Here is a 21,337-nt window from a genome sequence, read left to right as displayed (position 1 = left end):
CCCACTGCTCCATATGGGGGTTTAAATGGCCACCCCTGTGCGCTTGCAGCGTTGGGCGTGACATGATATATGTATGTGGCACTGCAGGCAAGTGTAAGAAACAACATGACTCCCTGGAAGTGTAAGGAACAGGGTACACATCTGGGGTGGAGGCCCCAGGCACACCAGTCCAACCCTGCTCTGGAGGTTATGAGAGACACACACATTCTGTGTAGGATCTGCTTGGTAAAATAAGGGACTGAGCAAAGAGAGGCCGAATGCTTTTGCAAGGCGTTGTAAGTGTAATAATTAAAATCATTTTTAGATGGGAGAAGCTCAGAAGTTGCTACGGTTAGAATGCTAAGCATCTGAATTAACCCTTTTAATACCAGTTTTAGGAAGTAAACACTGCAAATTGGGCTGCGCCTCAAGTGACCGGTAGGGGGAGCTCTGAAACCAAGAATCATGATAATAAGCATTGTCCCTAAAGGGTTCCCTGCCTGTGTTGAGCCTAGTGTTTGGGAAGGGTAAGGTGCGCTGTGTGCATACAGGGCTCAGAGCCTGTTCTCCCCGATGGCGTTTGTTTCCTCCCCTGTCCCAGAGGCTACAAGCTCCGTTCCGCACTGAAGGTAACGTGATACTAGTGTGCTTCCGCTCTCTTTCTACTTCTCTGCGGCTGGGAGCTAAATGCTGGGATATCAGTGCGCCTCACCTCGTTTCTCATATTTCCATATTGGCTGAATGAAAAGGAAAAAAAAACTATAGGTGTGAATGGTTAGGGTAGGTACTGGTGAAAATAAATAAGTATTGCGTATTTTACATTTAAAGTAAAGCGCCTTAAAATGCACTTTTTAATGGTCAGCGGTATAAAAAGATTATTAGCATCAGGTTTGTATTTATATGTCTTATAAAATAAGACAAAATAATTATTATGTGTCTCTCCAGTGTTGTGATTAGAGTGGCACATGAGCTCTCATAGGTATTTCATTAAGGGTCTCATCCTTGTCACATCAGAATAGAGACCCATATTCTGTGCTAAGTAGTTGGGCTTTGTGGGTTTATTTTACTGTAGCCAGGGCTTGGAAAGGGGATCACCCTACTCAAACATTTGCTGCCACATACCAGTTGCAGAGACTTTGCTAGACTCAGGCATGGATGCTTGGCAGGGGCAGTGTCAGTCCAGGACCAAAAGATTTCATGTTAAACTTTGATCACCCATTTTTCTCTTCCTAAAATAAACACTGAGGTTGGAGAATATGAAAAAAATTAAAAAAATGGTACAGGGGGACCAGGTAGCTTGCCTCACATGAATATATAAAGGAAGCACATATTTGTTGAAAGAGGTTTGCATGTGTTTCTCACTTTGCCAAGGGGGGGCATTCTTTAGTTAAAGGAGAAAGAAAGGTAAAAACTAAGTGTTATCAGAAAGGTCTATGTAAATACAGCCATAAGCACTCACAGAAACACTGCACTGACTTCTCTGAAAAAAAGATTAGTTGTGTCTGTAATTCCTGTGCCAGAGACACACAGCTTTCTGTTCTCTGCTCTTTCCTGCTCCCCCCTCCCTCAAGAATGCTAAGAACTCACTCCCCCCCTTAGGAATGTGGATCTGAGCCAATCAGCAGGAAGCTGATTCATAGTTACTAACCGAGCATGTTCACTTGGTCTGGGGGTCTGGGCAAGAGCGAGGCATTATGGGAACTTTCTTTACACAGCGTAGCATTTTTTCTTGATTCTGATTGGCTTCAGATCTTCTGAACAGGTGAAATATGGGGAGACTTAAGGTCACTATTGAGACAACTGAAGGTATGCCTGCAGCTTGAGATTAACTCTTTATTAGCCTTTCTTTCTCCTTTAAATCTAACAAGTATTGAAATGGAGCTTCACTAGTGCACTCACACAAAGACATAGCTTAGAGAGGGCATTAGGAACTATTCATCTTATGGTCTTTTTTGACTGGTCTGTAACCAGGATTTGCCCATGTGCTTAATGTTGCCTGCCAGCATGTGCATAGAGGTTATTTTGTCAGAAAGTGGAACAGTCACCCAGAGGGTACCCAAGGAGGGTAAGATGGCACTTCTGCTATGGGATAGGGTCATAGGACCTGGCTGTAAGGACACACAATAGTTAATCAATACTCTGAACTATCTGAGCTCTTTAGACTTAAATGAAGTTGAGTTGTGCTAAATACAGCATTAAACCCATTGGCAGAACTAATTTTTGCACCCCACCGTACAATGGAGATTTGCACAGCTAGTAAGTTGAACTCATTAAATGTTAGGTATCTAGATTTTAAACCCAATTCTCCAGGTATTAGTGAAACAGAAGTACATCTTCTGACAGGGAATGCAACTGCATAAAAATGATTTTCTCTGTGTAACTTTGTGCAGGAAATGCAGTATCATGGGGCTATATTGTATCACATTTCTGTAAAATGTATTGTTTAACAGTTTCAATCAACTTCCTTTTTTGGAAGCAACTGGTTTCTTTGTCAGAAAAACTTTTACTGATTCTGGTAGATTTTGTATTAGTAGTGTGGCTGACTGGTTCCAACACAGAGAAACACTGCAGCAAAAGGTTTATTGAAAAAGTGGGACAAAGTTTTTCCGATCTAGTTATCCATGATATCCAATTAATACTGGCACACATACAAAAGCTCTGCTTTTAGTGAATTACAACTCCTGTCACTCCCTGTTTGTATCCTATGGCTCTTTTGAGTTTTGAGCATTCCCTTCATGTGTAAAACTTATAAGGGAGCTCACCCTAAATATATTCAAAAGTAATGTATATGTTTATGTGTTTAGTATATTGGTCGGTGTTAATTTGCATGACCATTTTGAAGTAAAAATACACGCAAATGCGGTTTGTAAAGTGGTGAAAAAAGCTTTGATTACACAATCATGGAGGTTATTTGATAGCATGTTGGTCCCAGATTCAATGCCCGCAGTTTACCACATTTCATTGGTCAGAAATCACATGTACCATTTGTTTGCTTTGAGAGCATTTTATATTGGTTGCTGTATCCACTTGCCTATGCTGCCATTATGTTTGCTAAATACCTCAATTATTACTCTGAGGATATCCTTTTTGCCTCCTTGTTAGCATTTCCATAATTTTACTGCTTAAAGAAGAGGGAAAGGCTAATAAAGAGTTAATCTTAAGCTGCAGGCATACCTTCAGTTCCCTCAATAGTGCCCTTAAGTCTCCCCATTTTTCTCCCATTCAGATGATCAGAAGCCTAATTGGAAAAAAACCAGCTGAGCTTGTAAAGATTCCCATAATGCCTCATTCCTGCACCAAGACCAAGACCGGTGTACATGCGCAGTTAGTAAGACTATGAGGAAGCTTCCTGCTGATTGGTTCAGATCACACATTCATAAGGGGGGGAGGAGGGAGTTCTTAGCATTTTTGAGGGAAGAGGGAGCAGTAGAGAGAGGAGAGAGCCGTGTGTCTCTGGCACAGGAAAACAAAGAGACAATAAATCCTGTTTCTTTTAACAGAGAACTCAGTGCAGTGTTTCTGTGAGTGCTTATGGCTGTGAGTGCTTATTTACCTTTCTGATAAAGCTTACTTGGTTTTTACCTTTCCTTCTCCTTTAAGGAAATTTAAATTTATTAGGACTTCTGTATCTTATAACTTGCAGATTCTACATGTGCTACTTATGGGCACCTGCCCTGTTCTGTGCAGAACATGATCAGGCAAGCTCAAATAACAACCTTGTATATGAAGGTGATTCAGTCTTCTCTGTATAAAAAAAAACACGCGCAACCACCATTTTAAATTGAAATCTTCTGGAGCCAATAATATGAGCTGACCCTGAAGACCACCCTAAAAAATGGCAGAGAAGCACCACAAACTGCCATCGCTAATTCACTTGTGTGGGAAATGTGTGACATCACTGAAACTGAAGCTTTCATGTCTGAAAACGGTCACTACATTTTCAGTCTGAAAAGTGGCAGTTTCAGCATTGTCATGGTTTTCCTATTTAAGTGAGTGATGGACAGTAGTGCCAGTTAGGGATGCTTCTTTGTATGCCTTAGCCCAGTGATCCCCACCCAGTGGCTTGGGTGCAACATGTTGCTCACCACTCCTTTTGATGTTGCTCCCAGTGGCCTCAAAGTAGGTGTCCATTTCTGGCATGAAGGCAAGTTTTGAAGGCACAGTGACACAGTTTTAGTCCAAACAGAGCCTCCTGTAGGCCAGCAGTCCCCAAGGGGCTGGCAAATAGCTGATCACAGTCCTTGTTTGACATCCCCAAATAACTTGTTTCATGCTTGTGTGGCTCACCAACACTTTTTACATGTAAGTGTGGCTCACGAGTAAAAAAGGCTGGAGATCCCTGCCTTAGCCCCTATACTACGGGCATGGGTTTTCAGGGCCAGTTCATATTATTGGTTCCAGCAGATGGTAGGCCATGCTACTGCCACAGTGAAGTGACAAAATAATCATCTTGCTTTGGCTTCTGTGTTAGTGACTCAGCTTGCAGATGCTTATGGCACACCTGATATTCTGAGAACCACACTGTTGCGAGAGAGAAATGTGGCAGTCAAAATGCCCCCTCATTGCTCTAAATCAGGGATCCCCAACCTTTTTTACCGGTGAGCCACACTCAAATGTAAAAAGACATGGGGAGCAACACAAGCATAAAACATGTTCCTGGGGGTGCCAAATAAGGGCTGTTATTGGCTGTTTGGTAGCACCTATATGGACTGCCGGCCTATAGGAGACTCTGTTTGGCAGTACACCTGGTTTTTATGCCTCCAAAATTTGCCTTCAAGCCAAGAATTCAAAAATAAGCACCTGCTTTAAGGCCACTGGGAGCAACATCCAAGAGGTTGGAGAGCAACATGGCTCACGAGCCGCTGGTTGGGGATCACTGCTCTAAATATTGTGTGTCAGACTTTGAATAATTGTTAAAGGAGAAGAAATGCACTGGCCTGGAGTATTTTTTCTGTCAGTGCTACGCATCCATATTATTCCAGGTTCTCAGCATCCCCTGCCCCGTCTGGGTGAGCACATGCACAAATCAGAATATCTTTGCCCACTTCTGTATTCTGCATGTACAAGGGATGCCTAGGACACAAAAGAAATATGGCAGTGCATCGCTGAGTGTAACTGTATCCCAGGCCAATGCATTTACTGGAGCAGAGGAACACTGGTATGGGGTAAGAAATAAACAACTAGAATTTCCTTGGGGGGGGGGGGGGGCTACAGTATGAAGTTATTATGGCTTAATAAATTGCTCTTCTCAAACCTTCTAAACATCCCAAGTAAAATCACTGTGAGGTGGCAGTTTTGTCACTTCCAGAAGTGACGTCACGCACGTGCACAATTGCATCAAATGACGTCACTGAACACTTACTGTGCATGCGTACCCGAAATTTATGACTATGAGACTTCAGCAAAATCGGGAGGATGTTGCTGGGGGACAAGAGAACAGGGTAGAGCCTTCAAAATTGGGTAACTCCCAAAGAAATAGGGGGGTTGATAGCTCTGCCTTTGTACCCTGGTCGGGCTGCCTTTTTCATCCTTCCTTCCAAGTATTCCTTGCAGCTTTGGGTGAGCAAAGGGAACGTAATCTAATTTATCAGTATAGGAGGAAGCAGAGAAGAAGATGGTGGCACAGTACTCTGCTGAAATATAACTTGGTCCAGTGTTTTTTAAAGGAGCACCAGCTTGGGGTAGAAGGTAATTAAGTCACTAGGTGATGCTTAACAAATTCACACACACCACTGTGTTTTTTTTTCTCCTTTAAACTTAAAGGTATAGTCCAAACAAAATGTGTTCTGAAAACCCTGGCTTAGTTATCAACCTGCTTATTGACTTTAGCTGCACTTAGTAGTTTCTGCTTCAGTAAGCATGGCAGCCATAAATGAGGAAGCATTACGCTCATATTTCCTGATGTTTGCCAGCACATAACACATATCAGTCATACTAAAACAAACAGGAAATCAGCCACAGTGCCTGAGCTTTGTAATGCCACACTGACACTTTGAAACTGGCAATTTGCTTTGGATTGTATTGTAGAAATAATATACAATACACCTAATCTACATCCCTGCTGTATGGAGCTGCAGCACAGAACTTTTCAAGCATTCACAATTGTCTCTGGCAATGAGCAAGTTAAATGAAATGAAGGGCAAGTCCCTGCTGCAGATCAGCCAATAGGAAGGCATACGGCTTGTAGAGATAAAGCTAAGCCGTGCACATTTCACCATAAATAGGCCAGTGCGGGTAGCAGCTGGAGGGAGGAGCAGAAGTTTAGTAAGGTATGTGCCTAGCAGCTCCTTCTGCAAACTGAAGAGGAAGGAAGGATGCAATTCTAATGGTAACGCACAGAAGCCCTGTATGAGGGAGGGGTGAAATAATTTTGAGGGGCGAGAGAAAGTGAGACTACTAAAGTGCCTTGTTTGAACTGACCTGATTGTGAAATGTGGTGTGATTTCCAGCCATCCCTCTGATTTTATTTCCCTACTTCTTGTGCTCTAGGTGTTTTTCACTTTTAACCTGTTTGATTGTGTAACCTCTTAATTGTATCTACAGCACAACAATCATTAAACAAGGAAGTAAGTATGCGGCAGTTAGCTGTGTAGAGAAAAGCTGGCACTTTGTGGAGGTTGCTTTATCTGTTTAGAATAGGGGGTCACACTACAGTTACGACGCCCCATATGTTGAGTTGATTATACCAGTACTCAGTGTGCTTAAGATTCTCTGGCAGTATGTTTTGGGGGGATTAGGTCATGTGCCCTCGTTTGCTGGCTATCATTATGTCAGTTCGAAGGTAATTTTGCCAGAGTGATATTATGTTAGGGTAATTTACTGTCCATCGCCTGTTTGTGCTGTACAAAGCCTGCGGTTCTTGGTTTCTGTTTAATGGGTGAGCTTATATATGATTGACAAGATACTGGTCCTCATTTTAGTGGAAATGTTTCAATTGGGCTTATGCCATAATTTGAAAGCTTAAATGGTAGTTTATGCACTACTATATTGTAAGGTACAGTGATACCATAAACAGTATTAATTAATTACTTATATAAATATTATAATTAACAGCATATTGGCAATGGGCAAACAGAATGAGAATTTTTTGCACAAAAGTATCCAGACCATTGACCAAGTCTCTCATTTTACAAATAACATATCCTAATCTAAACTTTTTGTTCTTTGTGATGTTTTCATTTGAAATCACAAATGAAAGCCTCCAAGATTTCTGCATTCTTTAATCATCATGTAGAGCCACTCTTTTACTGCAATAACTGCTTTAAGTCTTTTGGGGTATGTACCAGCTTTGTTCACTTCTTAGGAATGATTTTAGTCCATTCTACCAGGCAGATTTGCTCCGTGTTCAAGATATTTGGATGGCACTTGCCTGTATCAATTTTCAGACAGTACCACACATTCTTAATTGGGTTGAGATCTGGCCCATTGTACATTTATTTTCTATTCTCGAGACATCTGGCATTTCTTTTCCCTGACTTTTCAACAGGACCCCTATCTGAACCATAATCTTTCAACCAAGTTTCATTTTTGTAGCTGAAAGTTGTCTCGTGCAGTATTTCCCTATATTGTACCATCCATTCTTCCTTCTCATTTAAAAAGATATCCAACTCCCTGCAGATGAAAACCAGCCCCACACCATGATGTTACAAAACAAACAAATTTTGAGTTACAGTGCTCTGAAAAGAAACTATCATGAAAACAAAATTTCAGTACCCCCTTATCCAGAATGCCTGGGGCCAAGGATATTCTGGATAAGGGATCTTTCCGTTATTTGGATCTCCATACCTTAAGTCTACTATAAAATCAATACAACATTAATTAAACCCAGAAACCCAGTAGGATTGTTTTGCATCCAACAAGGATTAATTATCTTAGTTGGGATCAATTACAATGTACTGTTTTATTATTAAAGAGAAAAAGGAAATCAGTTTTAAAATTCTAAATTATTTGATTAAAATGGAGTCTATGGGAGATGGCCTTTCCGTAATTTGGAGCTTTTTGGATAACGGGTTTCCGGATAAGGCATCCCATACCTGTATAAGAGTTTTTTATTTAGGATTGGTCAAAACTCTGATTTTGTTGTTGCTGCTGTTATCCATATTTCCTAGAATCTTCTTCTTATTTTGGTACCCGGGATGCAAATCTTTAAACACACCTACAGCCTCCTAAGGGACAGTGTCTAGAATCAACAGGCCCCTGTGTTACATTAACTGAGCAATGCTTAGGGGGAACAAACCTGCCCCAGTCCATATTTTGGGCCATCTGTGCGCTGTCCTATTTTCACAAAATTTCCCCTTTCTTATAATAGACTAAATCTAGGTCAAACATCACCACAAAATTGGTGGGTTAACCAGCTGGAGGCCAATGGGCCAGACAAGGACCTCAAAGGGCTTCAAAGACTTCTTTGTATGGTATAATCTTTCCCATATAATCTGGCCCTCAAATAACAAATTATCATCCCACTGCACTTGCACAGCACTTAAGCATCATTCGACAATTGGCTTGTGGACTTTTATTTTATGCCTAGTTGTTTTTTACTTATTCAAATGTTTGGTCTACCATTTTGGAATTAAATTGTTATGTAGCACTGCTATGTATTTTGTCCGTTTAAATGTGCTAGCCATAGGCTTGACATATGGCCTACTGTTAATCTAAGAGGTGAAAGGAGTTCAGTTTCCCATCTGTCCCATGCTGTTCTAGGTATGTTCCTCTTCAAAGAAGAAAATATATATTTACAATTGTGGTCAATGAATTTGTTTTAAATCAGTTTTTTATTAAATAAACTAATTGAGATTCCAATCTATTGTATAGAATCTGCTTTAGATAGCAAAATGCAAGGGTTTCAAAGTAATACTGCTATGTTCCTATCAATCATAGGCAGAGAACTTACTAAAGTGCTTTTTATTTCTCTATAAATTATCATCCATTAGTGGTACATTTTTTCAAATCCTTATTAGCAGCACATACATGTTTACTAAAGCAGGGGTCCCCAACCACCGGTCCGGGGACCGGTGCCGGGCCGTGGGCTGTGCTGAACTCCCAATTACTTGTGATCCCAACTCCCTGATGCGTTACACAGCCATAACAATAGCTATGCGAAGCCCAGGAAGATTTCTACTGGGCCAAAAGTACTTTATTAAGCTGTATGTAATAATAATATTAATAGTAAAGTGCATAATATAAAATTTAACTAGCACTAGTTGCGCCGCACGCCCCATCCCCGGTCCTTGGAAAAATTGTCTTGCTTGAAACTGGTCCGTGGTGCAAAAAAGGTTGGGAAACACTGTACTAAAGTATGAAATGACTGATATATCCCTTTCTAGCTGATGCTCACTTTGTAAGTTCATTTTAGTGACTTTAGTACCTTTTTTGTCACCACTTTATAAATGTGAACTAGATTTTTATGGCTTGCCAGCAAACAAATTAAAATATGGCATAGCAATTAACTGTTTAAAGAAATTTGGATTGATATTCATTTCTTTAAATAATAACAAAAAATTAAGTTACTGAGTGAGTGTTACGAGTATGTAATCTTGCTCTCTGTTTATCAGTGTATATTAAAAGTAATCACTTTGCTCACCTACAGTCTACTTGGCTCGGCTACAGGTCTGTCAGACTTTTCCCCCTGAGATTTATGTCACACTAGATAACTTCCCAGCTGTGAGATAATGAGCTATACAGATCTAATTGATTATCATTCTAGCAAGATGTGAAGGCCATGTGCTTCCAGGTTGGCTGATGACCCCATGCATGTGACAGTGGGAGACCTGAACCAACCTGGATACTTAATCATTGTTAAAAACACTTATCTGGGGGGTCACCTTCCCCCCCCCCCAATGTGGTGGGTTGATATCTGTGAAGATGGGGACCCGAAAGCAGCCGGTTACATATGTGTAAACAATAATAAAGATTTCTGTTTGTATTTTTTTATTTAAGATTTCAAGCACCTAGCCTGGCTTAAAGAGCTATTCTCTGTAATATTAAAATGCATTTTTAAAATAAAATAAATATGTTTCTGCATGGTATATATTCAGATTTTGTTCACCATAAAAATATTAGGACTTTCTTTTATTCTGCAATATGAAATTTAAAATTAGCTTACTGCTAAACTGTTTGTTTTTTTGTTGTTTTTTTTTTTATGTTTTTATGTCCTCGATCTAAAATACTGTTTACTGCCATTGATTTTGCAGTTTGAAGAAGACAAATGCAGAGAATGGAGGTGTCAGTGCTCAACCCTCAGCGCCAGTCTTTGCTGGATGCAATCCAACGCTTTAACACTGCCACGACAATCATGGATGAAACCATCATGGTGCCTAGTATGTTGCGGGATATCCCTCCTGTTCAGGAAGAATGTGGAGAACAGTCTAACCAAATCATGGAGCAGAAAAGCCTCTATGAATCCTATCTTCTCCTAAAATCTCTCAGGAATGACATGAAATGGGGGACTCACCAGGACAGTAAAACTACACAAGAACACTACACCGAGAAAGAGGAATCTCCTGAGGATGAAACAAGCGATCTTGTAGAGCAATTCCAGCAACACTTAAAGGGACTTCTGTCTGTACTTACCAAACTGACAAAAAAGGCCAATCTACTGACAAACTCTTACAAAAAGCAGATTGGCATTGGTGCTCCGAGCAGTAGGCATTACTCCAGAAGCATGTCTCACTAAATATCATATCTTACTAAAAAACTGTACCACCAAAATCGCATACATATGCTGTCTCTTTTCAGGGAATCTTTCCGACACAATTCTTGCATACTTTTTTCAGGAGTAAATTACAATTTTTATTTTGATATACATACTGGATATTTTCATATATATAATGATGGTAAACTAACACGATAAAATTAGACATTAAAAAAGGGGGGCATTATATTTCAGTGAATTAAAGGACAAAATAGAAATGGATTTATTGCAAAACACCTGAAAACATTGTTCCAGATGAATACTAGAATCTCCAACATAATGTCAGTACTTTCGTGAAAAAGAATGGATGGAATATGACATGTACAATATGATATGTACAATTTTACATAATGTTTATATAAAGGCTCCTAATAAACTAAGCTGAAAAATAATGATGTTAAGGTATTATATGTTATGGTTTCTGGCAGTAGCCCAGTGTCACACCCCCCCCCCCCCCCCACCTCCACATGATTTACAATTTTTTGTAATTGGCTGCATTAAAGGGAAAATATTCCCCCTAGTCACAGTTTCATGCAACTCTTCGCTCACCTTGTTCCATTGTGAAGTGATGAATTTTAGGACTTGAAGTCCCTCTGCTTTTCTTACTGGGTGGTGCACAGATGCTCTGGAAAGCAGAGGGAATATAAGTCCAAAAATCCATTACTTTACAATGGAACCAGGTGAGGGGGGTGTTTCATGAAACTGTGAGCCTATAGAGGGGCTGGGAAATGGTTTGTATGAGTATCATGGTCACATTTACCCTGTGGAATCTGGTGTGGCTGTGAAAAAAAAAAAATATATATATATATATATACTGTATATTTGTAAAAATGCAATGTTTATAAACCTTTTTTGCATAAGCCCAACTGACTGAGTTCATGTCAAATGGTATATTTTCCATTTGAAAGAACTGGATTTCCAGGTAAAGTTACCAGGGTTCTCAGCTTGCCTCATGGTATTACTGCCCCTGCTCTTGTGGATATGTTTTGAAGCTGTTGATACAGATCTTTGCATGTATGCCCAGCTTAAAATGTTATTAACCTTATTAAAACTGTTAATTCATCAGTTGCTCCTGTATGCAGTTGTTACAATGTCTGTGTGTGTAGCAGTTTAAGCTGACTATACACAATGTCAGTTTCCCTGGTGTCTGTTTACCCTAAAGCAGGAAAGTGCAGATGTGGCCAAACGGGACAGGGATGTGTTACAAAGAGAAGAGGAAGTTACAAATCTGCCTCTGATCCGCCTAGCAACATCTCTCAGCGCGTAGCTATGGCAATACTTTCTACTTGCTAAGCCTATGAATATTCAACATTTCTGATTAGCTCCATCTGATTGGCTGAGTAAGTCTTGCCATTTCCTTATCAGCTGTAGCCACTCGTGTCCTAACTTGGCGTGTTTACTCTGCACAATAGATTACTTGATTAACCCTTTAATATCCCAGCCCACATTGTGCAATTATGCAATGCCATTTTCATCTAGTTGTTTTTTTGCTAACAACAGTTAATTAGCTGGCAAAAGCTAGTTGGACCAGCGTCATGTTTCAAAATAAGGTGCTTTAAGGAATTTTTAGAAACGTATGTGTGTGCTCTGCTCATGAGCAGTGGAACCTTTGTACTTTTTATCTGATGTTTGAATAGAAAACAGAGGTTTTTTTTCTTTTTTTCAGAAATTATCTAAACGTCTGTAGACTGTAAGACCTAATTAAAAAACAGCAAAAAGAAAGCAGCCAGTGCATTTATACTGGTTGGGATATGAACTAAGAATAATTAGGAGGAGGGTTACAGAAAAGGCATATGTTATATTATGTTATTTATTGAATAATATAACATATATTGGTTTATTGGTTCTTTTGTTTTTTTCCCCACTCTGCCCAAGACTTCGACACATGAGAAACATCTCATCTCTCTCTTTCCCTCTCACTCTCTCCTTCTCTCTCTCTTTTGCTCTCTATCACTCTCTCTCCTCTCACTCTCTTGCTCTCTCTCTCTCTCCTGCTCACTCTCTCTCCTCTCACTCTCTTGCTCTCTCCTCTCTCTCTCTTGCTCTCACTCAAATCAAATCAAATCAAATGAGCTTTATTGGCAGGACCAAATACATTTAGCATTGCCAAAGCAGGTATTGGGTGTAATGGGTGGGGTGACTCTCTCTCTCCTCTCACTCTCTTACTCTCTCCTTCTCTCTCTCTCTTGCTCTCTCTCTCTCCCTCTCTCAAATCAAATCATCAAATCAAATCAAATGAGCTTTATTGGCAGGACCAAATACATTTAGCATTGCCAAAGCAGGTATAGGGTGTAATGGGTGGTCTCTCTCACTCTCTCTCCTTCAAATCAAATCAAATGAGCTTTATTGGCAGGACCAAATACCTTCTCTCTCTCTTGCTCTTTCTCTCGAACAAGGGTTTGAGAATGCACCTGACTTGTTAAATCTCACCAGGGCAAGATATTGTCTTTGTAACCTGCACATCACACTTACATGTCTCTTGGGGGCCCCGACTGCAGTACCCCTTGTACCCTCAGACAATTGTAGACCAGGGTATATGAATAACAAGATGTGAATAATATTGTTGAGTATAGTTAAGAGATGTATGGCAATTTGATCATAGCTCTTCTTTAAAAACATTTTGGCTTCAGGTCCAGCATGTAAGTCTTTTTAATTTGGGAGTTCAAAGGGGCTGTTCCTTTAAAGGGACAGTTCAGTGTAAAAAATAAAGTTGTGCAAAATAAATAAAAAAAAAAAAATCAATATAGTTAGCCAAAAATGTAACCTATGAAGGATTGAGTGAACAGATGTGAAATGTAGGACCAAGTTGGCAGCTTATTAGCCTGTGTATGGTGCCATTGGGCAGGTTTAAAAAAAACATTGCCTATTAATAGTAAATGAGCACCCCTGCAATGCACATTCATTAAAAATCTCAGTGAGTTTAAAGTTATTTGTAAATATAATTGCTATTGAAAGCAAAAGCAGGCCTGAAAAAAGGCATTTAAGATATTCTGGGAAAATCTAGTTTCTGCTAGAGGGACGATCTGTTCTTTAGCAGGGACAAGCTGTTCCCCCCAAAATGTCCCCTAGAGCTCCCCAGCTTCGTTTCTGCTGATTTACTGCACATGCTCTGTGCTGCTGTCACTTACTGAGCTTAGGGACCAACTCACAATATACTGTATATGCAGAATATAAATGGTTGAATATAAGGCTGATTAATACAGATAATTACTACATAGCAGCTCAGAAACCAATGCAATTAGCATCAGAATTTAATAGCCAGTCCTGTAGCATCAGCTTAAATTACAGGGCAACCTCATTTTCTGCTTGATAATTTTCAACAACCTCTAAGCTCAGTTTCTCAACACTGAGCACACTGAGCATGTGAGTGTCACAGACACTTTTTGAAGATGGGAATCTCCTGTGACAAGCTTGAAGTCCTGGATCATTGCTGCTATAGAGATGCTGAAACTTTAGGCTGGTTCAGTAAGAACGGTATATAAAATATGGCATTTTTAGCCATATTTGTTTTTAGGGTTTAGTTCTCCTTAAACTTTCAATTACATTTGCAAAACAAATCCCATTGCTTTCCCTGCACCCAGCTAAATATGTGCTTGCCACATATTCTGGAGCAGAATAAGGGGCAGACAACTACAGGGAGATTAATATTCACTTGCTTGCTCATCTGTCAGTTGACATAGCAGATGTGCTTCTCCCTACTTGGAGCACAGTAGCAGCTGTTCTCCCTGTTGCACCTGAAATACAGAAAAAGTAAGAAAAAAATCATATGGTTTTGAAGGGAAAATTGCTATCGATGTCCGTAAAGAAGGAAACCTCAAATCACTGGGGGTACCAATTTGTTAAGTACACCCCAATGATCCTAAACACTTACCTCTATACTAGGCTGGTGCTCCTCTTTAATGAGTATATCGGCCCAGGATATTTCCTGCAGATCAGGTTGGCATCATCTTGCTCCTCCCAGGTGTCCCCTGTGTGAGTTCTTGGTGCGTATGCAGTTCCAAAATCTTCAGAAAAGTTCTGATCAGGGGACACCTAGGTGCTGGTGGCCCACTTCTTAATAAAGTTCCTGAAATACTGCTCATGACAGATGGCTGGATCTGTCCACTTGGTGGATAAATCTAGATTGGAGCCCATATGCCATGTAGATGGTTCTGAGAATAGTGCTGAAGCAGCTAAGCATAGTAACCACCCAGAGTTTATTTAACAACCACCCAGAGTTTATTTAACAGGCCAAGGTCAGGCTAGTCGGCAGGTAAGGTTAAATTAACAGGCCTGGCTTTACTGAGGGTGGAGGTAGAGACGGGGAAGAAGGAGGAGAGAGAGTGCCTATTTGCTTAGGCATTCTGAACAATTCCTTCCATATATAAACAGGACCAGCACACAGAAGCACTTACCTGGGAATGTTGCTGTGTGGTTTCTTAGTCAAAGTGGAAAATGTTTCAGGTTTCAGTTGTTTCGTCAGGTGTTGAAGAGGCGTGCCCCTGAAACATTGTGTTTCCACTTTTGACTAATAAATCACAGGGGAACATCCCCAGGCGAGTTCTTTCGTGTGCTGGTTTTGTTTGTGCATAGACATTGTGGAGGGTGCCATTCTCTGCCAGTACTACAGCCAGGGCAGAACTAGGGTTTGGCAAAAGAGGCACCTGCCTAGGGCACAACGCTGGAGGAGCCACACCGGTCAAATGCAGATACCTTTCCTGCCTACCCCTGGTCCGTGCCGCTGGTCATTTTGTGGCATCCCTTCATGTCCCCCTCCCCCCCAACGGTCATTTCATATTTCTTCCATATATAGACAGTGCATTCCATAAGAAGGATTTTCCCTAATCACTTCAATAGCGAGAGGTGTTTGACCGGTGTGGTTCTTACTGACAACACAGTTGTGATCAAAACAAACCTGTTATGGATTAGGATTTATGGATAAAGAAGGTGATGGTTAAGCAAGCACAATCATTATAACATAATCAAAGCTAAAGCAATGAATTGATATGTGGAGAGTTATCTATATAATTATTATTTACACAAAAGAAAAGGAGTATTTGTTGTTGTGTCATTTCTAGCTGCAGTTCAGATATGTGCTGCAATATATATAGCTCCTCTGGATTGCCATAATTTCTAATGTTCTTGTCCCAGTGAATTTCGTTTATTCTCTTCCCTGAAGGTTTAGCTCCAGGTTTAGCTTAATGATTCCTCATTCCCGCTCCGACTCATCGGCAAAGTGGTGCCTTGCGGGGCATTCTAGGAGCCTTCTGGGCACCAGATCTGCCATCTTTCGCTCTGCAAGTCTCATGGGAATTATGCCTGAGAAATTTACCACATAGTGAAAAATGAGAACTAGTTAATGATAAGCAAAATATTCATCTTTGTAGAAAAGAAATGTCTCTCTATTGCCACCTAATGGCCTGGAGTTAAAGGAAAGCTGCTTTCTAGGTTTAGTTAAAAAATAACAGTGGTGTGTGGTGATTTTACCTTTTAAAACATTTCCCAAAGAAAAAATTAAGGTAATTTTAATTTTTTTTCTGCCAAGGCACATTATATACGGCATGCCACTCCTACTTATCCTATATTTAAAAACATTGTATATTTTCTGTTTAGAGTGCTTGATAACACAGTTCAGAAAATAGCAATTCAGAAACTCACAGACATAGTATATACACTACTGCCACGTATTTTTTTTTTCCAGATGCACTGCTAAATACGGTTTGGCTGCTATGCTATGTGACAATATTAGCAGTAATTGTAATATGGTCACAGTAACCAATAACCGTAAATCTGAAGTAGGTTTTACTAGTGCAAATAATAATGAAAGCTAATGTGTGATTGGCTACCTCATATATTGTTTTGTGTTGGATGTAAAGGGACAGCTTGCTAAAGGTAGAAGTGCTACTGAGAAGAAATTCCGGAATGTTTGGAATGCACATCTCGGTATAATGCTAACATCCAAAAAGGTCCACCAAGCTCTTGAGCAGTTTGAGGGTCTATTGGAAGGTCACATTTAGCCTCCCTAGCTAAACACACGAGTGTCCTTTGCATTTTTGTCTGTAGGAACACCCTCTATACCAGGGGTCCTCAAACTTTTTAAACAGGGGGACAGTTTGTGGTCCCTCAGACTGTTGGGGGGCCGGACTATAGTTCTCAAACCCCCCTCCCTGCTGCGGGGTCGAACTACAGGCCCTCCTGTGTCCTCCATCTCCATGCTCCCCGCTGCTTTCTCCCTCTCCCAGCTTCTCTGCTCCCGCTCCCCACTGCCAGGGGTGAGGAAGCAGCGGGGCCATGTAAATTACCTTGGGGGGCTGAATCTGGCCCGCAGGCCGTAGTTTGAGGATCCCTGCTCTATAAGTAGAAGAACCCCAATATTTCAAATTGTGTGTCTGCACTCTAAACCAGTGCAATAAGCTGTGTTTTTTTTAGCTAGAACATTTGCTTTTTTTGGTAAAGCATAATGCAATAGCTCTTTGACTCCTTACCCACAAACATTTATGTACTCTACCACGTCACAGCAAGTGTGAGATGCGATGTGGTAGAGCTGATGCTGCTTTGTCTACTGCAGTTTAGTTAGACTCTGAAAGACCAAAGAATCTACTATTATAAATTTGAAATTCTGCTCTTAAATTGAGAAGGGACAGTTTTTTTGCCACCTCTGGTTATGTGTCAGCTGAGGCTTCTCAACTTGTCCCAATAACAAGAAGCGTTAAGTTTAATGACACACAGGTCAGTTTCTCTGTTGCCTAAACTATCTGTTGGTTAAGTATTCATTTTGGGGGTATAGTTTTCACCATATCCATACTGTAACCTATGGCTCGGGAGCCAGATGTGGCTCTTTTGATGGCTGCATCTGGCTCGCTGCCAAAACTTTAATAAAAAAATAACGGGGGGCGCGGCCTGCGCTCGGCGGATAGAAGACGTGTTCTAAGCTTTAGAACACATCTTCTATCTGCCGAGCACAGGCCACGTCCTCCTCCGCATCGCATCCATGTCCGGCATCCTTGGCACCCACCCTACCATTCCCCTGTGCTCGGCAGATAGAAGACGTGTTCTAAGCCTTAGAACACGTCTTCTATCCGCCGAGCGCAGGCCACGCCCTCCTCTGCATCGCATCTGGCATCCTTGGGACCCACCCTACCTTGCCCTGCAGCATCCGCGGCCAAACATATTGTATGGCTCTCACGGAATTACATTTTAAAATATGTGGTGTTTATGGCTCTCTCAGCCAAAAAGGTTCCCGACCCCTATCCTAGTATAACATTGGCAAGGCTTACTTACACTTAGACTAATGTCAGACCAGGCGTCTGGCGTATATTTTCGGAAAGCTTAAAAACGCTTGCCGAAAATACTGCCATACACCTCCTACCTGTGCCTGCATCCAAATGAATGAAATACGCTTGGGTGCAGGCACATGTAGCCAATATCCGTATAAAAACGCGAGAGAATGCAAAGTCTCTGCCTGCACCCGAGCGTATTCTATTCATTCTGGTGCAGGCACGGGTAGGAGGCGTATGGCGGTATTTTCAGCAAGTGGTTTTCAGTTTGCTCAAAATATACGCCAGACGCCTGGTCTGACATTAGCCTTACCTAAACATATTCTTGCATATAATAAGAATATGTGGAGCTTTAATACATTTAGGAAATGAAACTTTTAGCCATAATATACATATTTAAAAAAAAAAAAAAAAAAAAAAAACGTATATTATAGTAAATATTTTTTTTTTTTTTTTTTAAAGAAAAAGCTTGGTTCCACTGGGGCTCGAACCCAGGACCTTCTGCGTGTAAAGCAGACGTGATAACCACTACACTATGGAACCGGCTGATTGTGTAAAATGCATTTTCACTCTGTTCCCTGTGCTTTCCATGCTAATCGCTGTTGTTTTTAAACAATATGATATTTCGAAGGTCCTTCTCTGTTTGATAGTGACTGCAGCAAGACTGGGAGCGCAGCTGTAGGCGCTACATTATACGGGCTGGGCTAATGCTGCGCTACTCTCTATCACGTTACTTGTTCCAGAGAACTAGCGTTCCCCTCACTGAGCTTGCCGGCAGGCAATAGGTGGCACGAAGGGGTTTCTCAGGCTGTGGCAGACCTGAGCCTCGCCATGTACTTTTGTCAAACAAACGTGATTTTAGAAACCTCTTCGAGCTGCGACTGGGTGGCATTTCTGTTTATTTGTTGTTTTTTGGTGCCCTCAGCTGTAAGGCTCTTCTAATGGCGGCGCTCTTTCATTGAAACCAGCTGCAGCGCAATGCCTGCCACCATCTCTGGAAAAAGTGCTGACTGTGCAAATTACTGTGCCTCTACAGAGAAGGGGTTAAAAGGGATGCCCCCCCCCCCAAACTGGGTTTAGCCTAATGAAAACAATGTGATCATTTCCATCATATGCTAATTAAATACGCTCAAGTGAAAAAAGCTGTTTATGTTCTCTAAACCACTGCTTATTTTGTATCCCAATCTTTAATGGAGAAAAGGTCTCCGTTTCCACCCTAAAGCTGGCCATACATGTTAAGATTTTTATCTCCCTAACGACCAAAGTGCGATCAAAGCCGTCAAATTATCATAACGTTAGCGGGCGCCTAATGATTGTGCATTTAGCCTTTTTCATCCAACATCAGTCAGAAAATCGATCGGGCGGGTTTGAAAATTTTCATTAATGAGTTTTGCTCATTGTCCAATTGTTTGCCGGACAAAGCAAATAGGTTTTTAGCTTCAAATAGACGATATTGCTTCAAAATGGTCATTTTCGTTGATGGGCAAATCATACTTTTAAAAGATCATTTCAGGATAAGCACCGGCCTAGGGCGCAACACTAAACACTAGGTCACTAATTCTTCTTTTACCTACCACTAGTTCCGGGCAATATCCCACCACTGCATTACCCCCCCTCCAGCAGCCCCAGCAACCCCACTGCCCCATGTGTGTGTGCATCTTGAGCTCACTTACGCGTGTGCACACACACAGGGGGGGGGGGGGGCAAGCCAGCCTGGTTGCCTAGGGCAGCGCAGAGTGGGTGATCGAGGGCAGGATGCCTCAGAAGCACTGCTGACCCCTTTGATACCGGCCACATTCTACATCACTAATTAGCTAGGTATTTAAATGCATTCTGCAGACTATACCGATTTATGTGCAGCCATACAGCAAGCATCTAAATTAATTGCTAATTAGCCATTCAGGATGTGGATTCAACATGTCACCAGTAAAAAAGAGGTGAGGTGGGAAGCTTAGTGCCTATATGGTAAAAAAAAAAAAAATCACAAAAACAAATTCTCCCCATCACCACAAGGATACTAGTCTACTAAATCCAGCAACTGAGGAAGGGGGTACTTGGAGGGCCATGGAATTACGCAGTACAAGTATGCAATCTCTTATCCAGTAACCCATTATCCAGAAAGTTCCAAATTATGGGAAGGCCATCTCCCATGGACTCCATTTTAAGCAAATAATTCAAATTTTTAAAAATGGTTTCCTTTTTCTCTGTAATAATAAAACAGTACCTTGTACTTGATCCCAACTAAGATATAAATAATCCTTACTGAAAGCAAAATACTCCTATTGAGTTTATTAGATTAGGTATGGAGATATATTACCCATACCTCTACATGTGTGTTATAGTAAGTGACATTAAGCGCATGCATATTGTCACTTCCCTCCACGCACATGCACCATGTCGCTTCCTGTGTATGCTCATTGGGGGAGGGCGCACTGAGGTCCAGTGCCTAGGGCAGCACTGGACCAAAATACAACAGAACAAAATAGCAGATCATCCACTATGTGTGCCATAAATAGAGTCAGGGTCGGACTGGGCCGCCGGGACACAGGGAAAATACCCAGTGGGCCCCAGTGGCCCAGACCCAACCCTATTGCTGCTTCCTCTGGCCTCCGATGTCCTCCCCTGACCCATTTCACATACGCGTTCAGGGGAGGACGTCGGACAGGGGCCCCTGTGGGTGGGGTTTAGGGGTCTGCAGCGGGGGACACAGCTGGAGGAGGCACCTTGGGGGGTGCGGGGCCCCTGTGGTGGAAGCCCCGGTGGGCCCTGCACCCCCCAGTCCGACCCTGCATAGAGTGTTTTAAGCTGCTGATTTGAACCCTTGAGACCAAGTTGCCCGATTTACCCATTTATGGGCCCTCCCCAAATATAACCTACTGGGCATGTTTAAAAATCACCATGTGCCATGTTGGGGCGTTTATATGGTCCCCTCCCAAAGGGCCTGCATAGGTATCACATAGGTGGCCAAATCAGGCAAAGATCCACTCATTTGGTGACCTCACTAAATGAGTGGGTTTCCTACAAGCTATAGTCATAGTAATCATTGGACATGCAGAGTATGATGTCTTTATTTTTAGTTTGTTCTTCTAGGAAAGCCAAAAATGACTTCTTTCCTAGAACCAAGCAGTTAAGCCCTGCGCATCATGATATTATTTCTATGAAAACTAATTATATCCTGGGGTCTACCTGCTGTTTATTCTTATTTACTTAGTGCTGAAGTGCTTAAAGATGATTATTATAATTTATAGCTGAGGAACATGTTTTTATATATAAATGTACAGGAATATAAATATATATAGAAGATTTCAGTGTATTTGCTTATTATATACAATAATTTGACTTTCAAAAAGTGTGATTTTTTTTTTCTTTTTTGAATTAGAAGCATTTTAGCAGATAACATAAATATAGCAGG

The 21,337-nt window shown here is 41.2% G+C and overlaps 1 protein-coding gene and 1 non-coding gene across 4 annotated transcripts; one reads left to right on the top strand and one right to left on the bottom strand.

Annotated features, from left to right (window-relative positions):
- Positions 1-483: 483 nt before the first annotated feature.
- On the top strand, positions 484-11,734 carry thrsp (thyroid hormone responsive). 3 transcript variants are annotated; one of them, XM_031891970.1, is made up of 2 exons: positions 484-608; positions 10,170-11,734. In XM_031891970.1, the coding sequence occupies exon 2, from the start codon at positions 10,184-10,186 to the stop codon at positions 10,649-10,651; it is 468 nt and encodes a 155-aa protein (XP_031747830.1). In that variant the 5' UTR covers positions 484-608; positions 10,170-10,183; the 3' UTR covers positions 10,652-11,734. The 3 variants fall into 3 exon arrangements, with proteins under 3 accessions (XP_031747830.1, XP_002933599.1, XP_031747831.1); XM_002933553.5 differs by lacking the exon at positions 484-608 and adding an exon at positions 6,193-6,307; XM_031891971.1 differs by lacking the exon at positions 484-608 and adding an exon at positions 6,195-6,248.
- Positions 11,735-18,395: 6,661 nt separating this feature from the next.
- On the bottom strand, positions 18,396-18,468 carry trnav-uac. Its single transcript has one exon. It is a non-coding gene; the product is annotated as a tRNA-Val (tRNA).
- Between the last annotated feature and the right edge of the window lie 2,869 nt (positions 18,469-21,337).

The sequence above is a fragment of the Xenopus tropicalis genome, chromosome 8 (genome assembly GCF_000004195.4).
Source record: "Xenopus tropicalis strain Nigerian chromosome 8, UCB_Xtro_10.0, whole genome shotgun sequence".
Lineage (NCBI taxonomy): Eukaryota > Metazoa > Chordata > Amphibia > Anura > Pipidae > Xenopus > Xenopus tropicalis.
The sequence above is the reverse complement of the archived record's forward strand: the minus strand, read 5'-3'. Positions and strand labels throughout refer to the sequence as shown.